Genomic DNA, 19,572 nt, shown 5'->3' on the forward strand with positions numbered 1-19,572 from the left:
GTCTCAGGACCTTGGCCTTGAAAAAAATCAAATGGGCCCCCCACTAATGCCCTTGCACGTGTACAAAGCAGTTCATTATCACGAAAAATTATAGGGAGTCAATCTATTGATGTTGCCTAACTAATTGTAAAGCAGGGGATTCAAAAGCAGATGTTGCATTTCAAAGCAGTTGTGAGCAAGGAGACAGGTTATGATTTATGCTAAAATGTGTGGCTTCAAAGCGTCGAACGCGGCTTCTAAACAAATTGAACAAGTCAAGCGCTATTCACCCAGGACCAGGAGGGAGCCCAGCGCATGTAGATCAGAGGCGCACGGCTGCCGCTTGTAATATCACTCAGTGGAGGAGGGGTCCCACTGGGGGGAAGCAGCACAGAGAGGCTAACGCTGAGCACTGCTCGCACAGAAAGGAATTATGTACGAATGCAGCTGCAACACCTGCGCAGAAACTACCCCCCCCACCTCCCTCTGCTCCCCTCCTGGAGCCGCATCCACACAGGGGGAGTGGAGAGGGGTGTGCAGCACCTTGAGACTTGACATCCTTTCTGTGGATGGCACTATTATTTCGGAGGAGATCGAAGAGTTGGTAGAAGATACGAAGCCTATGTCAACATACTGATGCAATTTTAGTAAACATGGATAAAACCGGTTACTTGTAGGGAAGATTGGTGGATTGGGGGGAGGCTTTAAAATGTGTTTATGGCTGTTATCTTCTAAATGAGGCAGGCTGAGTGAAATGTCTTTGGAAAACTAGATGATAACTGACTGGACTCTGAGTCTTCAGTAACATACTCTTACAGATTTGGAGATAAAGAAATAAGGGAGTTTCATCATAGATTATAATCATGAGTTAACATTTGATGTGAGTTCAATACACATTCACAGGATTGAATATAGTTATTAATGATACCTCCTGTCTGAAAAATTGCAAAGGTGTTTCATCCTGAATTTTACATTACAGAAGTGTTCCTCCTTGTTGACGTGTGTGTGAGAAGACAGACTGCATGGACTTCTCTCATAAGTCATTTTTCCGTCTGTTTTCTTCTATTTGATGCAGCCTAAATTGGGACGGGAGAAACGAATTGCTAAATTTTTAATTAACTTCATAACATCTGCACTTGTGCTTTGAGAGAGCAGCGAGATTTCCTTTTAACCTATTCCAGCACATTTGCACACCAAGGTAAATCTTGATGCTGGCACTCTTACAGAAAGGAGGGGGAAAAAAATCAAAAATGTAAATGAACTCTCACTTGTGTGTAGATCAAAGAAGCAGAATTATTCAACTTTTTGCCATTGCTTGATCTTCAAAAAAGAAGAGAGGAAAAAGTAGGGGAGATCTAGATGGAGGAATCAGTTTGAGTTAGTGTTCTTCAGTTGTTTTATGAGCTTCCGTTTTCTCATCTAATATATTTACTTGTACATCAGGACTTTAATGTCTGAGTCCTGTGCTTTCTGATTGCACAGGTAAAACAGGCTTATGTGTTGCTTGGACTGCACTCCAAAGCACGCTTTAAAATGGTTTGGATTACCTCCTTTCCCTCAATTAATTTGACTGATTTATTTAAGATCTCATGCCACTGGTATTTCTCTGAAATAAAAATTAATTAAGGCTGAAGAAGTAGAATAAAATATTGGCTTTACTTTTGTAGAGAATAAATAAATGCAACTAAGTGCTATAAATGCATTACAATATGCTGGTTCATATATTTTTCGATCAGGTATTTATGTATTGATGGCCACTTGAACCAAATTGATATCACATTATTTACTCTTAATACGTAGCACTTTTAAACATTTTCCTATTAATACCTTTTTAAATCCACAACATTCCGAACAAGCAGTCACTTTAAAAATGATTGTCTATGATGCTCAAAAATCCATGCTGACAAATACTAGCATTTTGTGGTTCTGTTACTTCTGACATAATTTCCATGAGTTTCCCACATTATATTACTGTGATAATATTGATTCAATATGTAACATTGGGACAGATAGTTTTTTCACATTGACATCTCTCTGCTGTCAGTGTAACTCAATAATTTCTTCACTTAGCGTGTGTCATTTTGATTTGAAACGAATCAATAACATCAAAATATTAGGATGATTTTATCTGTTTTCCTCAGTAATATTCTTCTATCAATTCTAACTCTATTACACCACACTCGTAGCACACAGTTCATTGCCTCTCCACTAGAGAGGGCTTTTGAGGAGGCAAAACATTTGATACAGACACTAAAGACTTACAGTTACTGGATTATATATCTTCAGACGGCAAATATTTACACCCAATTTACAGATTGTAAGAAGGGGGTTGATCTATTAGTTATTCCTCAAAGTCAGCTGAAATGTGGCCCTTGCTGGCTCTCATTGTTTCCCCTCTGCTGTTACAGTCTCTCCTGTGAGGTCAGGATGAAACTTGATCAGGTAGAGAGTTCAGTTCAGCCCCCACAACCCCCCGGTCGCAGGCATCTGCACGGGCAGCCCTTACTGATGTGGGCGATATCACGGCACCAAAGCTCCTTTAACAAATCTCCCTTTGATACAGCACACACAATGGTGTCTCTATAGGAAACCCCCTTGCCTCTGTGTGTGCGTGGGGCAAACAGAAAAAGAAAATGGCAGAGCAAAAGAAAAAAACCTGCTAAATGAGACAAAGCTGGTTTAAGATTTGGAAGAGAAAACGATGGTGTATTTGCTTTACCACCTCACTCCACAAGAGGACACTGCTACCATATTGTTACTGCTCTCCCCAAATATCAGCATTCGTTCTGTTTCGAAATGTTTCTGTCTTGTGCATTGTTGCAAAATGTAGCAATGTAGTGGTTGCTAAATAGAACATTTCTACATGTTGCCTGACACTTTATAAGTGTGTGTAAAAAGTGGTTGACAGTACCATGAACAGCAGGCATATGTTTGCCCTTTAAACATCTCTACATGATATAAATCATAATCAACACACTGAAAGTCTGGAAATGTGTTCCTTTGTTTTGTAAGGAATATAACAAACCATGGAGATTGACAAAGCTAATTGTTAGGATTATAACATGGTTTGTCATAAAAAGTCACATGGAACTACCTCATTTGGTTGACAAAATAGGTACGTCTAGCCAACCAACTGATCTTGATAAAGTAATTGATGTTTCTGCCTTATTTTTGAGGGGTCGATTTTCCTATGCAATTCAATGGTTTAAGAGAGCATGGTATTGCTATTGAAGGTTGTCATATGATTACGTTGAATTAGTAATGTTGTGCTATACAGATGGATAAAACAAAGAAATTACACCGGTCTTAATTAAAATGTGAGTACTTCAGACTGATACAAAACGTCTCAGCAGTATTTCCTGTGTGTTTCTAAAGAAATCTCTTGAATTATAAAGCTCCCCTAAAACATTATTGCTCCTATTTATATTTTAGGGCCTACGGCAATAAGTCCTTTAGTCAAGCAGGTGCTGGAGAAAATCATAAAACCAGCAGCTCCTGCATTTCCAGTGTTCACATTGGACTCCCTGCAGTTTGCTTGCAGAGTATGAAAACCTGAACATGTTGAGTAAGATATACGTTTAAAGAAATCTGCTTTCATACATTTTACAAAACATCTTTGCTTGAAAGGAAACTGCAGATTATAATAGTGACATTTAATTCATTGAATGCATTTAAGACTTAAAGAATAGAGAAAAGTGCCCTTTAAGCATTACTTATCACTGGGTAACACTGACAGTGTGTTTGGTGGTCCCACTCATCAATTATTTACACAAAACATCTGTCAAAGTAAATGTGTGAACGAGACGATCCTGTCATAATTAACCTCTCGGGACAGACCGCATCAAGACGAGCAGATGAAGGTTTTGTTTCATGTGATAGAGAGCTGAAACCCCTACCTCAAACTGGTGATACTGTTGGGACAGTAGAGTATGTTGGACTGTCTTGCCAACCGCCTGCAGAGAAACAAACGTCTCCTTTGTTTGTCCTGCAATTAAAGGCTGAATCTGTACAGGTCATACAGGATCTTCACACTTAAACAGTATGTATTTGACTTCCAGCTGTTTTATCTCTTTCTTCTTTTTATGTGATCCATGTTTGCCTTGTCATTGTCATTTTCAAGCCTGTTGTCTCTCATGATGCATGACTTGACTTGACATGTCATCAAAGCAGAATGATTTGTGCTTCCATTCTTAAAAGTAAAACTCAAAACACTCACTGATATGTTACCTATGTGTTCCTGCTCAAGAAGTCACATTCAGTTTGTTCATCAGTCTACAGGCCTTGTCAGTCAAATCTACCTACATTTGGCTCGACTTGCTTGGATCAGGTTCTGCCACAGCACTAATAAATATTTAATAAATATTCTGATCATGTCTGTGTGGTCTGTCTGTGCTATGGATTTGCTTTAAATGTGTAGCACTTTAATGCATCTATCAGTGTTAGCGGAGCTCCTTTCTTAACTATTGACATGTTTTATGGAAAACATCAATTACAAATCAGGAGAGCCTAAGCACAAGCACAGCGGTGAGGTTGTGGCGGTGGTGGTGGGGGGTGGCGGGGGGGGGGGGGGGGGGGACAGGCTCTTGGCTTTGTCTGGGGCCATCAGATAACAGCCAGGACAATGGTGCTCCATTCTGAGGGCTCTCTTAAATGAGCAGGAAGCGGCGGTGAGCGCCGAGCACAGGCTTCTGGTGGGCTCCCTGGGGTCCGCTCAGCCCTGACGGAGCACGCCACCGCTGAATGGCTGCAGAGCAGGAGAGGAAATGAGAAGCTAGTGGCCACCCAGCCGGTACCACGGTGCCCTTTGATGCTGAATATTTAGATGTGGGACCAAAGAAAAAGTGATGGGAAGGTGAGAGGAGAGACTAAAGGAGAAGAGAAAAGGAGATGTTTGGAGAGGAGAGGAGAAAAGACAAGGAGAGGCTGATCTCATTGCTGCCACTGTTCATCAGAGCAGAACCCTTGTCAAAGATACTATTCTACACTCTAATCAATGATGAGGATTTATGAGGACACTTATACTTATATGTTGAGATCAGCTGCCTTATAGACTCTGCCAAAAAGTGCAGCTGACTATTTGTGCTGCTTTGATTTAAGAGTTTAATCTTATGCATGGGACACTGGCTATAATGCACGTCTCAGAATTTTAAATAACAAACTACTGCCTAACGATGCATCCACGGTCCCATTGTTTTCAACTAATTTTGTACTGGTTCTTAATTCTAGCACAATGTAACAGAATACAAAACCACTGTATCTTGTTTTACTTGTGTCCCGGTGTGGCAGGAAGGTGGTCTGGCAGCGAGGGCCGGTCCAGCTCTGGGCCCACGTCCCCCTGCCTCCACCCTGCGGCTCTCAGCCTGGTACGTGCTACAGAGGCTGTCGGTGAAGCAGAACTCCTGTGAACCACTCTGAAGAGCTCCGAGGATGACGTCCGCACAATCCTGAGGTAGAATACTTTTGAATGGGATTCGTGACGATAGGGGTAGACAAGAAACTGTAAATGGCATGTGATAACATCACTTTTCTTCACTGTTCTGCACTAAGACCATGTATTACTGTTTTTATGAACTGGCAGTAAAATGTCAGAAATAATCTTTGGTTCTTATGAGACCTTCTTACATTTTGGTCCTTAGATCTTCATCAGGTAAATTAACTAAAAGGGGGGACAAGTGTTTTGCTTGAAGGAAGACCATGTGCAGGAGTTTCCCTTACCCTCATTTTACTCTTGTGCACGTGTGTACTAGGCACGTGAGTGAGATGCTTTCATTCAGCAGTAACCTCGACTTATGTAGCATTTCACATATAAAGTTGAAAACAACACGGACACAAAATAAAAAATACACGACAATAGATCAGTTTGCATGACTGAAAATTAAAACAACAAAATACATTTTGAATAAAAATAACCACCAGGGATGCAGATAATGTTGAAGACAATGATTCAAGATAAAAGGAGGCAATAACATTGTTCAAAATTAAAAAGCCAAAGGTCTTAATTTCCTTTCCCTTCATTTGCTGTTCCTTTAAAAAACAGATAACTGAAATAGCTATAGTTTTCTTTTTGGCTTTTTAGATAATCCAGTTAAAAGAGAATCACAATAGTCTAAACAACTATAAATATGTGGAAGAGCATTTTAACATACTAAGTTAAACATGGTTTGCTAATAGAAAAATGATGTTTAAGTGACCTTGCTAGATCAATAACTAAAATAAAAATCTGATTATAAAATGAGTCCCAAGTTTGTGATGTGTGTTTTATTATGTTTGTTTTATTCTAAGACATAACATAACCACTATTCCAACAAAACACTGTAATGTAGTTAACTTGGCTGCTCTTTGGCTTGAACAAGATTTTGTGTGCATTCCTAGCAGCATTAGCTGCCTCTCCAATCTGGTGTAAACTCTCATTACATAAATATTATAATTATACATTATAACTTGTTTACCAGGATTTTGAAATCTATTGGATAGTGGATCCATGGTGGGACGTTGAGAATGGCAACTCCAACGTTTGGATTATCCAGTTATCCAATGAGGCATTACCTGTTCTAGATTAGTTTACTGTATCTGCTTTCCATACCGTTTTTGTCCCTGATGGAGACACAGTGGTGTTGAAACATTAGTCATTCTAGTCCCTTTTTTCTCTTGGAGATATTTTCCTTAGTTTTTGTATTAACTCCATGTCAGTGTTGCTGCTGTTCGTAGTAAACTAGTTAATTCAAACTTCTAAAATTGTTGAGTCAACATTGTTGGGCAAAGAGCACAACCCACCTGCCCTGAACCCTGTGTGAGGTGTACCTGTCTGCACCAGTGATTCTCAAGGACACACTCCTTCAGAGTCTGACCCACAAGACGAAATGCTGGAGTCACTACAGTGAATCAATGCCAAATCCCATTCACTCAAACCCCATCACTGTGGCTGATTTCACAGTTTGATCATTTGGTTATGTGTTCATCTTTTCAGACAACATGCATGTTTTAATAGTATGCAGTACATTAACCTAGTATCAACAAATGCAGATATTCATTCTATATTCTAGCCCACCATTTTCAATGTCTTACATCTGGGACTAATTATTCCTTGCTAGTGTGTGTACATACGCCAGTTATGAAGAATTTACACAATGTTACCCGAGGGCTTAGAACGGCAACACAGGGAAATGTTGTTTCTTCGTTGTGTTGAACGCAATAAGTGCTCTACAACTGAAAGTGAATCTGGTGTTGACAGAAGTGTTAAGGTGGAGCAGACAATGCAGCAGCGGCTCTTACAATGTGGTTCAAGGCTGTGTCGCAGTTGTGTACTTGAGCTGCACAATGCTTTGGTATGGGCGAGGAAGGGACACATCCCATAACCAAGGCCCTCTGTGGATCAAAACAGCTCCCCTATAGTTCAGTGAATCTAATTGTTATTCTGGAAGTGATTAAAAACTGTAGCGCAAAACTGCTGCACTGCATAAAGGCAGATAAACAACACATTACACAATGTGCCACATCTTTAACTTGAAGGAGAGTAAAGGTTGTGAGTCAGCAAGTGGGACAGAAATACCACTGATCAGACTCAATACGAATGACTGTTTTTAGTGTGGCACCGTATCCTGATGGGACAATGAAGGGAGGTCAGATATCCAGGTTTCACCTTTTGTTCTCTTCAGATGACTGACAGGTTGCTTCGGCAAGATGTTGACCCCTTTAATTGTCTGTTTTGGTATGTTTGGTCTCCAACATGGAAGATTGTGCTCTATTAATGTGCACGTCCTCCACCAGCAGCGCACCAAACAGTTACTGTTCATGATCCACCCAGCGCTTTATCAGATGGAAACGGACTATATGTTGTGATGACCCAGACGTGACGTCTTTAAGTCATCATCTTTGTTGTAACCTTAATGAGAACATAAAACTTGTTGAGGATGCTTTGTGAGCGCACACTCAGACACAGTCCCCTGGGGGGCCTGTCGTTGTAGGCGGTGCTGCCTAACCCGCCCAGGAGATGCATGACCCAGATGCTTGATGAATGGACGTGAATAGTGTAGGTGTGGCGCAGGTCAGGCGACGTTCATCAAGAGTGAACAGGAAATCAGCGACTTAGAACAAAACGTAATGGACTCACTCAAAGTAAAAAAAACTATAAATTAAATACACTTGTTATAGTTGGTAAGATTCGAAAAAACGTTAAAGGGAAGATGTATACAAATGATGCATGTGAACATGCGGAGAAATATCTCTATAGATCTTAACAAATAAGTGATAAGACTTTAGTGTGTTGCCCTGGGAAATCAAGACATGCTTAATTACAAGCACGGTCAAGAACAGAAGTCATAGCAGAGAAAAATGTGTTATCGGTTTAACAATGTAATATTTTTCTGATATTTTATTGCATAATGGAGCCAGTCAAGCTGCAGTATGAGACATACACTTTTCAATGTACATCTAAGTCTAACAATGTAGAAGCCTGCCTTGAAGAAGCACTAGTAGATGGAGAGGAGCAGCAAACGGAAAGGGATGGGAGAGGTAAGGAGACAGGGACACAAGGAGAGGTTTGGCTGCCAGCAGTCAGCCTCATAGAAAAGGTCACTTCCAAAGTAGCCTGCCATGGGGGGTCGGGACAAGCATCCCATAAAGCAGATAAAGAACAATAGCAGGAACCATAGGCCACAAAATGGAGCCAATCCCTGGCGAAAATAATAAAGAGGCCCCGTTAGATCAGGACACACACACTCAGCATGAAGGAGACAGGGAGGATGAGATATTTATATAATGTGATTAATGCTAACGCAACAAGCCATCGTGAGGTATGCTGCCAGACATAACTCCACGCCTCACAACAACTCATAAAGCTTGTCTTCCGGGAAAGAGCTGCCCTGCAGAAACATCAATAACGCTGTTGATGTGAACAAGACAAACTAGAGTGTATCAAATGTATTTAATTTCCCATATTTAAAAACTTGAAGTGATCTTAAACAAGTGGGTCTTAACCAGGGATACAATGGCCACCAGGGGTCCTTGAGGGGGTTTTATGTGGCCCCCAGAAAAATGGGGAATAGTTTATTTTCACTATTTAATTAACTTTAGAAGTGAGCCCAATATGAGTATGAGTGATAAGAGTGACGCTATTGATCATAGGGTTGATTTCCTCCATGGTTATTTACTAACTTTAGTTGACATATCTGCTTACAGTACAACCAATTGTGTGGATACCCTGTTTGTTGTTGCTTTTTGGCTAATGGAATGCACATTGGATTGTAAAAGTGGTACAACTGTATTCATTGTGGCTCGGTGTGCCACTCGGGTATTCTCATTTTCATTGTTTAGATTTATAAAGAGCTGTCTGTGTTATGGTGGTGCATAAGGGTTTCGTCTAGTTTGGGGTTAACACTCCATATCCTTTTCCATTCAACGCATTGTTCCTTTTACCACTGATTAATATCTTGTTTAAACAGCCCGCAGACACACCACGCCGTCTGTATGTTCATAAATCCTCTGGAGCTGATCAACACAATGGTCCACATTCCTGACATTTAAAGGAAGTCCCTTATATCTCTGCATCTCCTCTCCACACGAGACACAGACGTTCTAGGAATATGACACAGGAACAAAAACAACTCTCTACTCGCTGTCTGTTTATTTCATTTCGTTAAAAACATTAGTGAGACATCACACTTTGGGGGGTGTCCAGCCAGTGCTCTACCTTTGTAACACATCGCTGGACCTCTCACCTACACCCTCTCGGACTCCAGTTACATCTTTAGCAATGTTTCCTCTCTCATGGAATAACAACAGGTGGGCAACATTTCCTTCAACATTAGACATTGTTTTCCTTTTTCAAATTTAGAATCTAAAATAGTCATAGAAAGAAATGGAGACATTTATCAGGGTTAAATCATTTGACCTGACTCCAGCACTGCGCTGTATGTGGGATTACCAAACACCCCCTGTATTCCTCTGGGCTGATGAAGTGAAGCAATATGTGATAATACTAATTATTTTATCTTCATTAGATTAAAACTGTGGTTATAAAGGTTTTTACATTACAGTAACAATGAATCAAATATACACATGTAATGGGTCAGAGGTCATGCAGTAATAAACCAAGTTATCATCCGACTCTGCAGCTCTTTAACCTCTTTTAGCTAGTAGTTTCAAGGGGCAAATCTTTGCTGTACTTTAGTTTAATTTTCTCTAGCAGCATTATGGCCCCCTGACAATCCCAGTTATACCTTCTATATACAGTCTATGAGTTAAACATACTGTACGCTTGTGTTCATGTTACCATGCTTGATGATCAATGACATTTTTACCTAATATGGCCACAAGGTAGAACCGACCCACACATGTTAGATGCTTTATCATCTTTGATGTAGATTTACATTTGTCGGTTCATTTTCAATGGCTTTACACTTTCCGCCCTTCTTTCCAAAGTCTAGGCCCATTCAAGTCAAAGTCCTTGGGTGTTGTCTAGCACAACAATTGAAAATGGTGGCATTGCCTGCACTTCCTCACGTAGCCCCATGAGATGGGAGAGCACCCAATATTGGGCTTACCCCAGAGATACATTTCCTTTGATTCATATCCACCAAGTCATACCTACCCTTTTGCCTCTTACTCGCTAAAACTTTAAAGAAGTACAGTTCTATTTCAATGAAATGATGCTTAGACTTACAAGCTTAATCTTTGCAAACAATATGTTATGACGAGCAGACACACATATCCTGTTTTATCTTGTATTTCTCCCACCCTTGGATTCACTGACAGAGAACAACATCTCACTCATCGAACACAATCTCTGATCAGAGTCAAGGTGTGGTTTGATCCATGAACCAGGCTGCCATGTGTGATTGAGTTTCACAAGGGTCTCATGGGTACCAGACCCCTTTCCTTGTGGCTACACAGTTTAAACACCCATCCATTACGGACATCCATCCTTCTCGGAAATGAAACTCTTATACCAGACAGGGTTTGAGGTTACAACTCAGCTCCAGCAACAATACCACCTTGATCCCTTTAGACGTATCACAGTGGTATACATTGTATGACTTAATTGTGCTCCCTCTGAGCCTATACCTCCCGCGGAGGACATAAGGGATGATATACTGTGTTTTGCACAAGGTTTGTGTGTATGTGTGTGACTGTGTGTGACTGTGTGTGTGAGATGGGTCGTGAGTTTGTGTGTGTGTGTGTGTGTGTGTGTGTGTGTGTGTGTGTGTGTGTGTGTGTGTGTGTGTGTGTGTGTGTGTGTGTGTGTGTGTGTGTGTGTGTGTGTGTGTGTGTGTGTGTGTGTGTGTGTGTGTGTGTGTGTGTGTGTGTGTGTGTGTAAGGTTGGATGTCTGACTTTCTGTGGGAAGAATAATCCTTCCAGCAGTAGGACCCAGAGGATTTTAGAATGACCAACTGGACCAGCACACCTTTATGTTGTCTGAGGCAGGACAAAGATGTGAAAAAAAGTTGTTGAACACTGTAACAAAAAAGGTCGAGCTTGGAGCCATGTCATTGGCTAAGAAGAGTGAGAGAGGAAAATGCAATGGCTCTTGAGGTCAGAGCAGAGGCAGCTATAAATGAATCACAACAGACAGACAACACCTTTACTAACTCCACAGCAGCGCTTGCATGGTGAGCTACCATCACTCATCTCAACAGGGGCAATATGAGCGCGTCTGTGGCCGTGTACAGGAATATTTACACGGAGGACCGCTTCAAGCAGGCCTATGGCTCCGATGATAGCACGAGTGGAAGTCTGCGGCTCCGGGAGAAGCTCGCGGGGAGTTGCAGGTGTTCAAGACGAGCGTGCCTCCACCTGTTGAGAGAGAGAGTTCCCATTTTCAACTGGCTGCCACGATACAGACTGAAGAAATGGATTTTAGGAGATACTATTGGCGGCCTGACGGTCGGTATTCTCCACATTCCTCAAGGTGAGCTAACAGAGAAGCGTCTGGATCAAAGTTGATGGCATTAATAATGCACTGTTATAAGTGTTTCATTTTAGAATCATTTAAGCCAGGATTTTTCAAAAATAAATAACACCCTTACAATGATAACATAACTTAAAATGCTAATATGTTAATGATAATTATGAATATAATTAATTTGATGATAAAAAAACCTACAACAAAATAAATAAATAATACACGCAATAGTTATTAATATGACTACAATTATTATTGTAAACAACTATCCAAATAATTTGAAGTATTGCAAGGTTTTGATAAGTTTTCAACATTTCTATTAATTAACAGTTTGATGAAAACTATCAAAGTGGAGATTATTGATTATTATTATTGTTATCCATTATTGTTGTACTCATTATGCATGAGCCATATTAGCCTGCATAACGGTTTAACATTCTGATCATGTCTTTACTGATAAACTCTTTCCTTCCCTAAACAGGCATGGCCTTCGCCTTACTCACATCTGTGGCACCAATATTTGGCCTTTACACCTCCTTCTTCCCTGTGGTCCTCTATATGTTTTTTGGCACAGGTCGTCACGTGTCCACAGGTAAGCCTCGTGCCATATAACATCAGCTGTTTACATCTTAGAGAAGCAAAACAAAACTTTTTTTTAACAGGGTTACATTATCTCATGCATTCTTCCTGACCTCAATATCTCAGTTAGTATGTTTACACTGTTACTGATGTGATATATTGTTGCCTTCAGGTACCTTTGCTGTCGTGAGTCTGATGACTGGCTCTGTGGTGGAGCAGCTGGTTCCCACTCCTCTGGAGATGAACTCCAGTTCCTCTGAAGCAGCTGACTTCGAGGCCCAGAGGATCGGGGTTGCCTCAGCTGTAGCACTTCTCTCAGGAATTATTATGGTAAGAAAGTCACGGTCACAAACTCAAAAAGTAATACAACTGAGATGACAGATCTTTGTATTTGTTGACTTGATTCCCCAACACAGCAATAACTATAATCTCTTGTGCCCCAGCTCTGTATGTTTGGTCTTCAGCTGGGCTTCCTCTCCACCTATCTGTCAGAGCCAATTGTTAAGGCTTTCACCAGCGCTGCTGCCTTCCATGTCACAGTGTCACAGATACAAAGCATGCTGGGACTGCGGCTCCCTCGCCACACTGGGACCTTCTCCCTCTTTAAAGTAAGCACCGTTTCACTTTGACATCTTAATGGTCTGATCTAACATGTCATTTTTGGAATTTGCTCACTGATGTGTGTGTTCAGACTTTAGCGTCAGTGATGGAGAACCTGCCTCACACCAACATGGCGGAGCTGCTGATCTCCATGGTGTGTTTGGCTGTTCTGGTGATAGTTAAAGAAATCAACATGCGTTACAGAAAGCGCCTTCGTACACCAATCCCTGTGGAGATCCTTACGGTTAGTCATCTGGATTTTTGAATGTTGAGGATTTTCTCTTAACGATGTAATCAGGTTATAATTCATTGTTTTATCTTTCCTTCTCAGGTGATTATTGCTACAGGTGTGGCCTACGCCTTCTCGCTGGATTCTTCTTACAACATTGAGATCGTTGGCCACATCCCAGCTGGGTAATCTTTTAGAAAAAAAGAAAAACAGACATCGTTTTTTTCGGAAATGTCAAGGAATTTGAATTTGAATTCTTCTATCCTCAGATTCCCAAAGCCACGGATGCCTGCCGTGCACACTTTCCCTGACATCGCTGGAGACACAGTAGCCATCACATTTGTTGGATACGCTGTGTCGGTGTCTCTTGCAATGATTTATGCCGATAAACACGGCTATTCCATACATCCAAACCAGGTAAAGTGTGAGAATGTCACAGCTATTTGTAGACATGTCATGCTCTCACAAATCTGTTAACTTTTTGTTTTGAACCTGTGCTTTATTTCAGGAGCTCCTGGCTCACGGTATCTCCAACACGGTATCCTCTTTCTTCACCTGCTTCCCCAGCTCAGCCACTCTCGCCACCACTAATATACTCGAAAGTGCTGGAGGATACACACAGGTAGGTTACATGATGTACAAATGTTTCTGTCACACTCACAAACCTTTGATCTAATTAAGCAACACATTGCCGTTCAAACGTAAAAAAGGAAACACTCTTTTGCATATTGTTCATCACTCTCAAATTGCAACTTTAAATTAATATATTTCCTGATGCTTTAATCACAGCAGAAAAATAAGCATATGTTGTGATAAACAGAGAAATGCAAATGTCTGATTCGACATTTTTACATCATAGTTCTGTTATAAAAAACGACATATTGGGATTTCATAAGCTTGCATCCACTTGAATGTAGTTGAAATTATTTCAAACTTAAAAGTGCATTTACACCCAACTGTTTTAGGATATGCTTGGATGTTAAACTTCTTTATTATCAATGCAGAAAATGCTAAAAATAAGAAGCAAAGCATGTCAAACTCACAACGATTTCCAGTAAGGATGTTTGTCATGTGTGTTCCTGCAGCTGTCCGGCTTGTTCACAAGTCTGGTTGTCCTGATTGTCCTGCTGCTGATTGGCCCGCTCTTCTACTTCCTACCAAAGGTGTGTTTTTATGTGTGTGTCTGTACAAGAGTGAGAGAAAGAAACAGAAGAAAAGTGAATTTACCTTATCCATTATTTCTCTCCCCAGGCAGTGTTGGCATGCATCAATGTGACCAGCCTCAGGCAGATGTTCCTGCAGTTCCAGGACTTACCTGAACTGTGGAGAATCAGCAAGATTGACTTGGTGAGGCTTTGGATCAAAACAGCAATATGAGATATACAAGTGTATTCTGCTATACAGTCCCTGTGCATACGAAACACAAGAGTGAAATACAGATGGTTAATTAGCTCCCTAGCTACCATTAGGTAAACAACTGACCCATAAAGCACAGCTAATTGGGTTTTTTGTAATATCTTCACATATCAGCTCATGTTATCCTGCTCAGCCTGTGGTCATTTACACACACAAAAAACAGTGCTTACTTTAGCTAATTTGGAGTAAAATATACTGTTGTTTCAGCAATATATTGTACCTCTTATTTGGTGTTTAAATAAAAAACAACTACTCAAGGCTGAAATTCAAATTGTGAATAATTGAGTTTACAGCTGGAGTTGTGTAAACTCGCACAGTTTGTCATGTACATTGTTCATTGTTATATTCCGACATGACAACACTCTGTTGTTCTGGCCTGTCTAGATGGTGTGGGTGGTTACCTGGCTCTCTGTAGTGGTATTGAACGTGGATCTTGGCCTCGCTATCGGAGTGGTTTTCTCGATGATGACCGTCATCTGCCGCACACAAAGGTACATTTTCCATCCCCTTTGCTGAAAAACTGTGGTGCCTCTGAACTAAAATGAATCACAGAGAAACATTGAATCCATTCATACCTGTCAGGCTACGTAGATGATATGTTGTATTGAGTTCAATAAAAGTTGATGGCCTATGGTTCTAACAGGGCAGGCTGTTCAGTGCTTGGTCGGGCCAGCAACACAGAAATTTACCGACCTCTGGAGAACCACAACAAGGTGAGAAGACTCTCTTATTGCTTCATACTTGCTTTGTTTTTATATCACATAGGAGAGCAGCATGTTTAATAATACTTAGATTTAGGCACATCAAATGTCAAATCTTATTCCAACAAGTGCTAATCATATTCTCAGAGGTGATGCAGCCTTTCCAAGAATGAAGTTAGGACGCTCCTGTTTTCTTTTCAGTGCTATGAGGTACCTGGAGTGAAGATCCTGACATACAACGGGCCTATTTACTACGGGAACCGTAGCTTCTTCAGGGAGGAGATGAGCAAGCTGCTGGGCCTGACGCCAGAGAAGATCCGCAGCCGAGAAAAAGCTAGAAAAGCCCTGGAGAAAAGAGAGAGAGACGCCACCGTCAGCACTGTGGTAAAAAGACTATTCTATAATAAAAGAATGAGCCGAGTTAAAAATAAAACAATATAAAATGTAAGTGTCTAATGTTTTGTTTTTTTCTCCCTTCATTGTTGTTTAGGAGAGAGGCATTGCAAACACATTGTTTTCTTCAGAAAATGAGTTCTTCAAATCTGGTAAGTAATGAACAATTTTGGATGGAATAAAGGCATCCATAAAGGTTATTTGATCATGTTGAAAAACACTGTTATATTTAAACAATTCCAGACCTGTTTTCAGACCTGTGCTGCAGAAAATGTCAAGTTTTTCTTTCATTTTCCCTTTTTTTTCTGTAGAAACATCAGAGAGTGACGTTCAGGCAGTGTTAATCGATTGTAGCAGTGTGACATTTGTTGATGTTGCTGGAGCAAGACTTTTTGCACAAGTTAGTACTCTCCCAATGCAACACTGAATGCTTTTAAATTCAATTTATAGGGTTATCTAAATTGTTTGTGCATTGACATAATTAATTGGTTGGGCTCTTTGCAGGTGTGTACTGAATGCCAGAAAGTTGGAGTTCATGTATATCTGGCAAACTGCAATGGTAAGGCCTATGTTTCAGAATTACTTTATTTATTATTAATGATTCCATCCACTGTTTTCTCTGTTGAAACTAGTTCACAGCTTGCACACAGTGAATGATCAATGTTTTCTGTCCCCTCAGAGAGTGTCTTAAAGATCCTAACGTCGAGTGGTCTAATGACCTACATGAACCCTCAACATATTTTTGTCACTGTTCATGATGCAGTGATGTATATTCAACAGCAGAAGGTAAGCTATAATACATGCATTTTTACAAATACACAAAATGTTCATTAAAGTATTAAACAAACGATGCAACTTCTGTTGTCTGTTGCAGGAAAAACCTCCAGAGAGCACCACGACTGTTTGGGTGTGAGCCATGAGGAAAGTGATGAGTCATGCTCTGACGAAGGCACACTGCAATAAGACTTCAGCAGGGACTCTGTCTCTCAGCTGCATAGCAATGCTCCACTATTTGGTCCATACTTCACTATATTATAAAGAAGCAGTAGCCTGTTTTAGCACTATGTCATGAATAACAATAATTGTAACATTACAGTGTTAACAGTTTTACCACGGATACTGGATTCACTCCTGGCACACATTACATTTCTGAGGGCTTTAAAGTATGCAGATACAAGAGACGTACTCATATATTTGGTCCAAAAAAAAGAAGAAATAAACAAATATGTTATTTTTGACTTATTCCTATAGAACTGTATATTGCAGATTTTTTTTCTTATATGCTGGAATATTAGCACAGTGGTATTTATTTCGTTTCTGTTGGTTGTTTGCAATACTGATGAATATAAAGTGCACTGAATAGTTTGTTAAAATACTTTGTGTATTTATATATTTTGAAATATGTGCTTGACTATGCAACTATGTACAAAAAGATCTCACTGCCTTAAAAAGTGTATGTATTTTAACTCCAGAGAGACTGCACAAATTGTATTAATTACTTTTGTATTTGTCAAACGTTTTGACAATAAATATATCTTCAAACCTGACCTTTTTGTTGATTTAAATTACATTTAGTAATGTAGCTACTAAGGGTAAATACAATTTAGGGTATAGGTAGTTTGGAATTTGAAGCATGCTGCTGTCAGATTTTGAAAAGAGAAAGAGAGCCGTCTTTGTATTTGGTGAGACCTGTGTGTCTGCACTGAGAAATAATAAAAACTAGAAAATACAGGATTCACAGGAGACTTTTCTTTTTGCCATAGCAGGTGTAAGCTTGGGAAACAGGCCACAGGTCATCAGTCCTGCAGAATTATGGTTTATTTAAAATGCAAGCCATGCTATATATTAATACAAACCTGTTATTATATGAAATGTATGGATCCGGTGCATCTACTGCTAAATGAAAATGTGTACAATATATAACAAAGTATGACAAAACATTCTGTAATTAGATGTTTTACCCGGGGATGTAAATGTCATGACATGAATAGAAAGTGATGCCTTACCTCACCACTGTGCTGCCCTCTGCTGTCCCGACAGTTAGAGGTTTTCCCCCCACTGCTCATCATCACAATCCCATTACCTTGACCTGATAAAACTATACGTAGTACGAGTTCAAAACCAGGTTGAAAAAGGAAAAAACTAATTATTTCCTTGCTTGATGTTGGATAGCCAAGTTATTAATTTTTTCCAGTGCATATTTCAAAGAGGCCTCTAGACAGTGTACCCTTTGGGTTTTCCTTTAAAGCTCAAGGAGTGTTTCACTAATTGGCAGGAAGTAGTCCACTTCAATTAGAACATGGTACACAAGGCTCTGGCCAAATGTTTACTAAGCCAGATTCTACCGGCAGACCTACTAACGTGCGCACACACAGAAACACACACACACACACACATATTCAGAAAGTTGCCATATGAACTCCTCGGGGAAGTTCAGAGATTTGATGACAAAGCTTTGATTTACCTTTGATAAAGTGCTTACAGGTAACATGTAAAGCATGTGTTATGGAAATGTTAGTTGACCTAGACATACCTAAAGACAAAAAATAAAACAAATACAATAAAAAAACTGTGTCAAATGTACAAAAGGATCAAACTAAAAGTAATATCTGGTATTTCTAATTAATGTAATTTCTGCAGAAACAGCAAGCAATTTAATGTACCTTAAACCAAGAGTGGTCATAGTCATACAATGTATAATCATTACACCTATTACTTCTGCAACTGTTACTCCTAATTATAACAATGATGCTACAATGATAATAGTGTTATGTTTCTCTTGACAAAGCAGAGGGTTTTTCAGCTTATTGGGATCTTTCCTGTGAGCTTTTGTTTCCATCTTGTGGTGAAACATTGTAATGACAGCTGATGTCTCAGCATGTTCTTTATCCTGGAGGGTCACATGACTTTCTAGAGATGTAATAATAATAAATGTAATGACTATATTGACGGAGGATTAAAACCCATGTTGGAAAATAAACTGGTGTTTTGTGAATCTGTTTCTCCAGCAGATGAAGCTGCATCTTTATTTATTCTATCATTGGGTTGTTCAAATATTAACTTTTTCTGTGACACACTGACTCTGACACTGACTCTACATCTTGTTAGGAAAATATCAATCGACACCAGAGGCCTGTACTACGAAGCTGGATTTTCGCTTAGCCGGCTAAATTCAGGGAAATCTCGGGCTTTCCGGTCCTACGACGCTGGTTCTCTTTTTAGCAGGCTAGATTTCCATGGTAACTTATGCTGAGCGGCAAACCTGCTCCGGAGCAGGTTAGGTGGCAGGCTAAGAGATCAACTCAGTGAAAGCACCGCCTGCTGACCAATCAGAGCTCAGTGTGCGGAGTTTAAAGCGATCAATTCATATTACAGTATAGAGGAAATACAGAAAAACTGCCGGCCAAAATCAACTGACTGTGTGAACGTGAAAATTAATAGAATATCCTCTCCCATCTTCAGAGCAATCTGACTATTATAACATTAGCGTTAAGAAAGCTTACTTAAATATCTGCCACGACATAAGTAACCGGATCAGAGTAACATTAAGTACAGTCCGCGGCACTGTGAGTGCAGACGTAGATGTGTCCCATTATCATTCATATCATATCACATCATAATGTATCATATATTTCCTTATTTGAGTCAGCTTCTTGAGCCGTATCTGGCCGTGCAACACTCACAGTGTCACATACTGTATGCAGAAGTATTATTTAGCAACACATTAAGTTGACGAAACACTCGAGTCAAATTCTCCTAATTAAAGTCAGATCCA

At 40.1% G+C, this 19,572-nt stretch overlaps 1 protein-coding gene and 1 long non-coding RNA gene across 3 annotated transcripts; one reads left to right on the top strand and one right to left on the bottom strand.

The window, feature by feature from the left end:
- The first annotated feature begins 11,242 nt into the window (after nt 1-11,242).
- Nucleotides 11,243-17,344, top strand: slc26a10 (solute carrier family 26 member 10). Its single transcript, XM_034145106.1, has 18 exons — nt 11,243-11,885; nt 12,361-12,471; nt 12,631-12,788; nt 12,902-13,066; nt 13,150-13,302; nt 13,390-13,472; nt 13,557-13,704; nt 13,796-13,909; nt 14,373-14,450; nt 14,539-14,634; nt 15,088-15,194; nt 15,347-15,416; nt 15,606-15,788; nt 15,895-15,949; nt 16,109-16,197; nt 16,302-16,356; nt 16,477-16,583; nt 16,672-17,344. Exons 1-18 carry the CDS (start codon nt 11,621-11,623, stop codon nt 16,708-16,710), a joined length of 2,076 nt encoding a protein of 691 aa, XP_034000997.1. The 5' UTR covers nt 11,243-11,620; the 3' UTR covers nt 16,711-17,344.
- LOC117494273 lies at nt 14,332-15,695 on the bottom strand. Of its 2 annotated transcripts, none has more exons than XR_004557064.1 (4): nt 15,619-15,695; nt 15,105-15,239; nt 14,603-14,640; nt 14,332-14,470 (listed from the first exon to the last, which is right to left on the bottom strand). It is a non-coding gene; the product is annotated as an uncharacterized LOC117494273 (long non-coding RNA). The 2 variants fall into 2 exon arrangements; XR_004557065.1 differs by lacking the exon at nt 15,619-15,695 and adding an exon at nt 15,279-15,355 and having other exon boundaries at nt 15,105-15,179.
- Nucleotides 17,345-19,572: the final 2,228 nt, after the last annotated feature.

Source organism: Trematomus bernacchii, unplaced genomic scaffold, assembly GCF_902827165.1.
Source record: "Trematomus bernacchii unplaced genomic scaffold, fTreBer1.1, whole genome shotgun sequence".
In the NCBI taxonomy this organism is placed as follows: Eukaryota; Metazoa; Chordata; class Actinopteri; order Perciformes; family Nototheniidae; genus Trematomus; species Trematomus bernacchii.

What these genes read in the sequence shown, in the direction of transcription:
- slc26a10 (XM_034145106.1), top strand. Translation starts at nt 11,621, where the DNA reads ATGAGCGCGTCTGTGGCCGTGTACAGGAATATTTACACGGAGGACCGC. An exon ending in GGACCTTCTCCCTCTTTAAA is followed by an intron (nt 13,067 to 13,149) that starts GTAAGCACCGTT and finishes GTGTGTGTTCAG; the next exon opens with ACTTTAGCGTCAGTGATGGA. An exon ending in GAATCAGCAAGATTGACTTG is followed by an intron (nt 14,635 to 15,087) that starts GTGAGGCTTTGG and finishes TGGCCTGTCTAG; the next exon opens with ATGGTGTGGGTGGTTACCTG.